Raw genomic sequence first — 8,494 nt, forward strand, 5'->3', positions numbered from 1 at the left:
AATACTTTCAGATGCATGAGGAGGGACGGGAATCAGAGGGGGAAGAAGGCGAGAAGATCTCAAAGACTTCTAAAGCCTCTTTTTGTGTGTGTGAGAGAGAAGGCACAATTCTTAGTCCCTTTTGAATGCTTTGCAACTAATGTGCCCCTCCTCCTCTTTTGAAACCTGAACTGATCCATCATCTCTGGGAGGGTGGAACAACCCTAAGAATCAAGCACAACATCCAATTCCTTCCTAGAGTGGGTGATTTGAAGTCAAAATAGTCATTCCTGGGGTTGCCACTGCCTCCCATCCCCCTGTGTAAACTCCTCCCACCCTCCGACATCCTCACCACCGGGAGTTCTCCCGTGTAAGCTCCTTCTCGCAAGTGCAGGGTCCCTTCAGGCTCTTTTCCTCATACACACTCGCACTCCACCACTACAGATCTGCCGCCGCCGCCGCCCCACCACGGAGAAGGTTGAGGTAGGCTTCCCTCGCCTCACATCCATACAGCGGAGGCAGCAGCAATATCCTCTCCGATTTTTCGCCGGCATAACAGCCTGTCTCTTGCCCCAGGGTGTTGCACCTCCTCTTCCTCGTCCACCTGCGTTGAGAAGCTTTGCCAAAGCCTCTGCTGTAAGGTTAGGCTCCCCTCCCTCGCTCGCCCTGGTGTGTACATGTGCTTGCGTGGGTGGACGGCGCCGGCTAGGGAAAAAGTATGGGGACAAAGTCCCCTTCTGTTCCTCCCCCCTGCAAAACACACCTGTCAGAGGCCAATTTAAAAAAGTTAAAAATATAAAATAAAATCACTTTTTAAATTTTTTTATGGGTGACAAACAGAAACATCAGTTCTTTAAAAAAAAGAAACGCATATGAAAGCCAATCAAACGAAGCAAAAAGGTAAAAGCAAATCTTAGAGGAGGGTCCAAAGCCTTCTTTGCTTAAGATGATTGGGCAATTGTGTAACTCTAAAACAAATAACTTTCCGCGGCCGCTATTCTTCACTTTCTATTGGCTGACGGAGAGGAAACAGTTTATTGGTGCCCGTCCCTTTTTTAAAAAAAGCTTTCCCTGTGATGGGAGAGAGCTGACGAAGAGAGTCTTGATAAGCTGTGGGGTTTTGCGGCTGCGCAGTTGTTTAAATGATGGAGCAGATTTGGCTGGTGCTGGCGAGTAGTTTTGTCACCGTGCTGTTGGCTCTGCCCTTACTGCAGTTTAAATCCTCACCTGAGACTCAGTCACTTAGCCTAGCGGGAATTTTCCAGGATCTGATCCGCTACGGGAAGACCAAGAGCAGCTGGAGGCAGCGTCCTTCCCAGCTGCAGATATTTGATGTGCCGAAGAGGTAAGTGGAGTGGCCCCGATGTGAGCCTGCCGAGTTAGGAGAGCCCTGAAGGAACCTCTCTCAGATAGTGATCAGGCCTGAGTCGCGTCTCCTCTTTTCAGCGCTGTGAATCGGTCACTATAGTGCTTCTGGGCACGTGTAGAATGCTTTCCCCTTCCCGCTAGATGACTGCTTCGGGATGGATACAGAGGTCTCTTCGGTCCCATATCTGAGCCTGATGTGTGTTTAAAATCCTCCTTAATGCTTGGCAGGATGATGCATGTTTAAGGCAGACCAGCATGAGAGAATGTACGCTCTAGAGTTGTTTGGCCAGGTGTATGATCTGTAGAAGGCCAGGCTTTCAAGCTGGAGGAATACTGTAATCAGCAAAAACAACAAAGAGCCTTGAGGCACCTTAAAACATAAAGACTAAGAAATTTATTTTGGCATGAGTTTCATGTACTGAAGTTCACTTGATGAGGTGCATGTTGTCATCATTTCCAGTGGGACTTAACTTCTGGACACATATGCATAGGATGAGGCTGTTACTTTCTATATGTATATCCTAACATGCAATTCATTTTCCTGTTCTGAGCCTTATGTAGCCAAAATGGCACCATCAAGAGGGATAGGTTTGGAGAATTGCAGAAATAATAATAAAAAAATGCATAGGGAATTTCAGACCAGTCCAGTGGGGATTGAGTATGTCTGGCAGCTACAGAATGCTGGAGCAGGGGAGAGCACTTATTTATTTATTCCATTGCACCATGGATTTGCTAAGAGAGCATTATGCACATGTTCACTTATGGTTTACTCCATAAATAAATAAAGCTAATGAATGCAGTGCAAGCTTTGCTCATGATGTCATGGTAATTGAAGTTACGCTTACAGTCTGATTCTGTATTGGTGTTCCTCTAATTTCCATTTGATTTATGGTTGCATGTACTTTGTTTTAGACAAAATGAACAAACTGGATGGTTATTTCATATTTGGACAGAAGAAAGAAAAATGCCTTAGACAGAATTCTAAGCAACATGGCAGAACATAAAATTATGTTTGAGTTTGCTAAATCAATTAAATAAATCTCATTCTCTTTGAAATTAAGGCATGAACTAAGGTATTAATTCTATGCTAGGTGTGAGGGCCTTCCTATTGTAGACTTCCAGGTTAGATGAGCAAGAGCAATCAAAATGACAAAGAAACTTTGTGATTTGATAGTTACTACTTGAGATGGTGATCAACAAATGACTCTAGAGCGGTGTAAATTTTCTTATTGTGGGGAGGCCATGCCAAATGAAGGAAAGCTAGTAGACTGTTAGAATATAGGGGATTTGGTTGTCCTCTAGGGAATAAAACAGTAAGCTGACGATGCTTCTTTCTACAGGTGGTTCTGTCACTTCTACATTGTGTCTGTGATCTGGAATGGCTTCCTGCTATTGTTGCTTATTCAAAGCCACCTTTTATCATGGCCCTTCCCCATTTGGCTTCAGGACTCGCTCAGCATTTTTGACAGAGCATTGCAGGACCAATATGGAAGTATGTAGAGTACTGTGAGTGGTATGAACTGTTTGTCATGGGAAGATAAAAATATCCATATTATTCTAGCGGGATTCTCTCTTCAAGGCTCTGTCTGTTCCACTTATACAGTGTCTTAAAAAGCTGTAATAAAAGTCAAAATTATTTTCCCTGAACGTGTAAATCAGCTCACAGGCAAGGTCATTTTTCAGCAGAAGATAGTCACAGTTGCACCATTGGCAGTGGAACTACTTCATGTATTTTCTCCCCCATCACTAACAGATGATATGTGCATTCAAGGTAAATGTGCATGGTGTAGGTAGTCCTGGGGCTGTGCCACTTCATAATCCAGGGGGAGGATTTTATATTTGAATGCTCCTTCATATAAAAGAGAAGCTCCTTGCACACAACAAACCAGCATGTCTGACAGTGGGCTAGGGCATAACCCTCTTTTCAGACTTGCTAGATTTTCACGAGCAAGAAATTATTGCTGTAGAGCATTCAGATGTGCAGCCTTGCACTTGAATCTCATAAGATTGATGTCTTGCAGTTAGGGTAAAAAATAATTTTCCTACAGAATATCCACTGCCCTGATCAGATGACTCAGATCTTTCATAACAGATAAATGTATGGTAAAGGAACAATTTATAAAGTGCCTAATGCAATAGTTGCTCCACCAGTATTGCTAAGTACTTGGAATTCTGCATGCTTAACATAGTGTAATGTGACTGAATATTTCATGGGAGCATTAACTTTCTCTACTAATTCTGCTGGTTGTCTGCCTTCTAATGAGAACATTTCTGTGACTAAATTTGGCACAGTTGTTTACACCACAACCTTTGTTGGACTTCTAGGTGGCGAGTCCCTGTCTCCTTTCTTGGTTTGCCTTTTTGTCTGGATAAACTGCTGTAGACGGTTAAGAGAGTGTCTTTACATCAGCGTGTTCTCAGGAGGTGTCATTCATATTGTGCAGTACTGTTTTGGACTCTGTTACTATGTTCTGGTGGGCTTCACCGTGTTATGTCAAGTGCCAGTCAAAGTCAGGCAAGGTAAGGATCTTTTTTTAGCATCATCATCATGTTGTTTCCTTGTTTCCCTGGGAGTAGGTTTGTCTAAGGCCTGGTCAGCATACAGCAAACTGGAACACAGGAGTATAGAAAGTTACCAAGTACCAAATCAGACCATCAGTCAATGTAAAGTATTGTATACACTGATTAGTAGTGGATCTCCAGGACTTCCTGGAGATCCCTGGGACCTTCTGTATGCAAGGTATGTGCCCTCCCATCAGCTGTGGCCCTTGTATTTTAAATGAACTGACAGACCAGGAGAGGCCTGAAGTTCCCCACCCCTGCTTTACATGTTGATTTGCCAGCCCCCCTAGCTCATACACTATCTAATTCTTTGCTTTTGCTCAAGATAGTCATAGAAACTGTATAAGCCTGACAGTATATGCGATCTACAGAATAAAGGCCCCTAGATGAGAATTGGTACTCTTTTGTGTCTTGAACTTGGCATAGGAGCATTTTCCAAGATCAGACTTGTAATTGGGAGAAATGTTTGAGTTAACTGCTAGAAGAAATATCAGTCTTGATCCTTTCAGCATCTAAACATACCCTATTTCTGCATAATCTAGGGAAAGATAACCTGCTGACAGTCTGCTGGTACCATATCCTAGGAGTCCTGATGTTCATTTGGGCCTCCGTTCATCAACATAGATGTCATGTGATTCTTGCCAATCTTAGAAAAAATAAATTGGGTAAGATATTCTACTGCTTGTCTAGTCCGCCTTTGTCCCTCTGAGTTAAAAATATTAGATGACTTGGTCATCCATCATCTATCTGTTCCTTGTTTGTTTAAATATTTATAAATTGCACTTTCATAGGGAATATAACAAGGCAGTGGCAGTGTTTTTTATACAACACTGATAGTGACAGCAGATGCATGTCTCTTTGAATACAGATGTGTCCGAATCATGTACAAAGTGGGGGAGGAGGTTCAATTTAAAGAGCAAAAGGGGTGTGTGAAGGAATGTGGTGCTGAACCCTCTCCACCCACTCCTAGGTGGAGTCTGACTGAAGGGACACTAATATAGAGATATAAGCTGCAACTGGTGGGAGTACCTAGCACCCCTTGCGTGTGCTTTTTTTTTTTTTTTTTGCTGTTAAGTCAGGACCCAGATACTCATCTAAAAAATGATTGGCACAGACCCATATCTAACAATACAGGTCTGCTGCGCTTTGTGCAGTTTGAACCTTGGCCAAAGGGTCTATTTGGAACATCATTTAGATGAAGTTATGAAATCAAAGTCTACAGCAGGGCCCCCCAAACATTTTGTACAAAGGCACCCTCTTTATTATTCATATAATCCAAGGCTGGAGCTTTGCAAACAGAACTGAATCCTGGTGTTCTGTCACTCGCATCAAGCCCTGGGCAAAACTAGGTTTGTTGAGGAAAGCAAGGAACAAAACTGGTCATGCTGAAACAAACAATCAGACTCTTAACTAACTGTTGGAACAGCAGAAAGTAGCCTGTAGCTCATCACTCGGCAAAGGGTAACGGGAAACAACTGGATTGACTGACTTATTAGATTTCTAGTTCTTGTTTTGACCAATACGTCCCTTAGCCAGGTGCAGTTCAAAGGTGGCCTTCTCCTTAAACCAGGAGTCTATAGTTAAAGTAGGAAGAGAGTGATCTCATCTTTACTGAAGTCCTAGTATCCACAAATCCCACTGATACTGGTAATAGTGGAAGGGTATTTCAGTCTTATTCCTTAGCTAGACAAGGCTAACAGCTGTTTTCTTTTTGTTATTTCAGGAAAGGTGGTGAATTTGGACCACAGCATTCCTTTTGGGGATTGGTTTGAGTTGGTGTCCTGTCCTCATTACTTTGCTGAACTCTTAATATACATATCAATGGCTGCCATGTTTGGATTTAACAATTTAACATGGTGGTTGGTGGTTACGTATGTGTTCTTTAACCAGGCAGTGAGTGCTGTTTTATGCCATGAATATTACCTGCACAACTTTAAGCACTATCCAAAGTGTCGGAAAGCCTACATCCCCTTTCTGCTATAGGTTATTTATCTTAACTTGAAATTCCCATCCAAATGGAAATGGTAGTCTGTTTTCAGGTGTCAGGTGGCTGTAATCAGCAGGAGATTTGACTGAAATTGAATTGGTGCTGGTCTATCTGAAATGCTTAAGGAATTTGTTTGTGTATATGAAAACAATTTATGAATCTAAGGAGAACAATCCTATTCAAGTCCCATTGAGTTCACAGTGGCTTACTCCCAGGTACTCTTTTGAGAGTAGGCCCTGTTAAACACAATGGAACCTATTTCTGAGTAAGTGTGCATAGGATCATACTGTTAGTCAAGAGATGCAGTGTCATTCCCCCTCCCTTATGCTGGAAACTGAAGTCACTTTTTCCATGTGTGGCCTTATTGAAAAGGAATTGGTTACACAGTAGGAGTGAAGCAAAAATAGGAAGGTACTATTGAACATGTACATTTTTTTCACCAGTTCTGTAGAGCATGCAGAACAGTGTGAAGGAATCTGCTGCATCTGATTCACACGTGCATGTACATCACTTGAATAATGAAACTATGAAAAGTCATTTGACTGGTAGTTGCACATGTGAATTAGTTCTATTGAAAAGCAATATGTCTGAGGCAATACGAATGCTTTCTCTGTTCTGTAATAACCATTCACACTGCGCTAATCGTTGCTTGATGCCACAATCATGGAGCAATCACCATGTATGTGTAAATTGACCCTTCTTAATACTACACTTGAAAATTATACTGCCTCTAATTTTGAGATCTGGGTTTAAATATTTAGAAGCAGAAGGCTCCTTGACTGTAGCTTTGTACTCTACTTGGAAAATTAAATAGGTTCTATCTGCTGTCATTCCTTCAATAAGAAAATTATATGCAAGAGTTGCTTCCAGTGGCACAAAGAGTAATATTGGTATGTTTCCTGCAATCACACATGTTTAAATGGAGACTTTTGCTACAGTGTGTATTGTGGCCCAGGTTGGGGGGGGGGGGAAGTTTCGAGACACCAGACTCTGACATCGAGGACTGTGAGGATGAGCTGGGGGAGGAGACAAGCAGCAGGGATAGTCCACAGAGCGCACGAATCCCAGTCACTGACACCTCAACTCCCCCTGATCCTGGCCCCCCTGCTGAAGTGCAGCCAGAACTGTCAGAGACTGCCCCTTTGGAGACTGTTCTGTTGGACACACCCTCATCACCTGTGCCCACAGTAGAATTACCACCTGTTTCACCTGATGTTTCCCAGCCAGGCACCCTACAGGTCCCCATGGTAGAGCAAGCTGACTGCCCACCACTCTTGGAGGAGGAATGTGAGAGCCAGCTCCCGTTGTCCCACGTGTGCCGGCAGCAGAAGTGGGAGATTCAACAGATGTTGAGGAGCCGCCAGCGGCTTTGCATGAAAGCTAAGCCGCCTTAAGGGGACGCAGGGGAGGGGTTCGTTGCTGAGTCAACATTGTAGTGCTGCGCAATCATGCTTAGTCAGACTTAGGCAAAAGTTCCTAGAAAGCATAGTTAGGTTAATGAGGCGCACTGCTTTTGATGTAACTGTAACTTTAATAAAAAGAGGAAAAATTTCACAGCCGCGTCTGAGACTGGCTCTCTCAACTTTGGGCAGGACAGTGTGAAAAGTTCTACATCATGCATGGCTGTTCAAAACAATGCAAATATAAAGAATGCACATCTTGTTTTTGAACTAAGATTAAGTAGCAAACAGCCAGCTCAATGGCCTGATTTTAAAACTAGATGTAACAGCTCTTAGGAGGCCTCCTGTACCAATGCAACTTTACAAGTTATAGCATTATGATATTTCAGGGGTATCACTGCAGACACATGCTATGCAAGTTTATTTCATACGAGTGTAAGGTTTAGCTTCTTGCACTCTTGCAGAGTGGCATGTGCACTGATGCTGCTATATCAATAAGAAAAATGCTATAACTTTCAATTTTGAAATACCCTGCCCTGTAATCTAGTTTTCTCAATTCTGTTACATCATACAGAAAATCTTTTTGTTCACATGTATTCACAGGAAAGTTCTCTTTCCATATCTCTAGCTGTGATTATTTGCAGGAAATCTGCTACTCTTCTAGGGGCTTCTGTGTTTGCATGATGTTACTGTGGAATACATGCAGCCCTTGAAAGTTTAGGCCACATTTCACACTGTTGGACATTCCCCTTAGTACAAATCTAACAATTACACAGTAGAGTACAGTTTTTCAACTGGATTTCAAAACTACTACAGTGTGTGATGCAATTTGTCCTAGCTGCTTCTACATCATAAGAACCTGAATCCAGCTACCTACCCTGTTTTAATAATTCTATCTTCTGGATTATGTAGCTAAACCAGGTTTTCTCGGAAAGGATTAGCTGATAGCTATTTCTTGCATTTTGGAGGTGTACATTAGCAGTCACAGTGGGTATTGCACTTAGATCAGTAGGTCCCCCCTGCTCTGCTGTTGTGCACAAACATGACCTGAACATGGTGGCCACTTTTTTTGACCGTATGTCTGCCTTTTACCTTGGGACAGTTGAACCTCTGGTCTGATTTGTAATTATAAGAAGATTAAATGGTTATATATGCTAGATATCTGGAAGATTTCAGACTAGCTTTAGAGTAGGGAAAG

At 42.6% G+C, this 8,494-nt stretch overlaps 1 protein-coding gene across 1 annotated transcript; it reads left to right on the forward strand.

Annotated features, from left to right (window-relative positions):
• Positions 1–335: 335 nt before the first annotated feature.
• On the forward strand, positions 336–6,726 carry SRD5A3 (steroid 5 alpha-reductase 3). Its single transcript, XM_061584616.1, has 5 exons — positions 336–1,324; positions 2,688–2,839; positions 3,673–3,867; positions 4,452–4,574; positions 5,633–6,726. The coding sequence occupies exons 1-5, from the start codon at positions 1,122–1,124 to the stop codon at positions 5,890–5,892; spliced, it is 933 nt and encodes a 310-aa protein (XP_061440600.1). The 5' UTR covers positions 336–1,121; the 3' UTR covers positions 5,893–6,726.
• Positions 6,727–8,494: the final 1,768 nt, after the last annotated feature.

This window comes from Rhineura floridana, chromosome 9, assembly GCF_030035675.1.
Source record: "Rhineura floridana isolate rRhiFlo1 chromosome 9, rRhiFlo1.hap2, whole genome shotgun sequence".
Taxonomy (NCBI): Eukaryota; Metazoa; Chordata; class Lepidosauria; order Squamata; family Rhineuridae; genus Rhineura; species Rhineura floridana.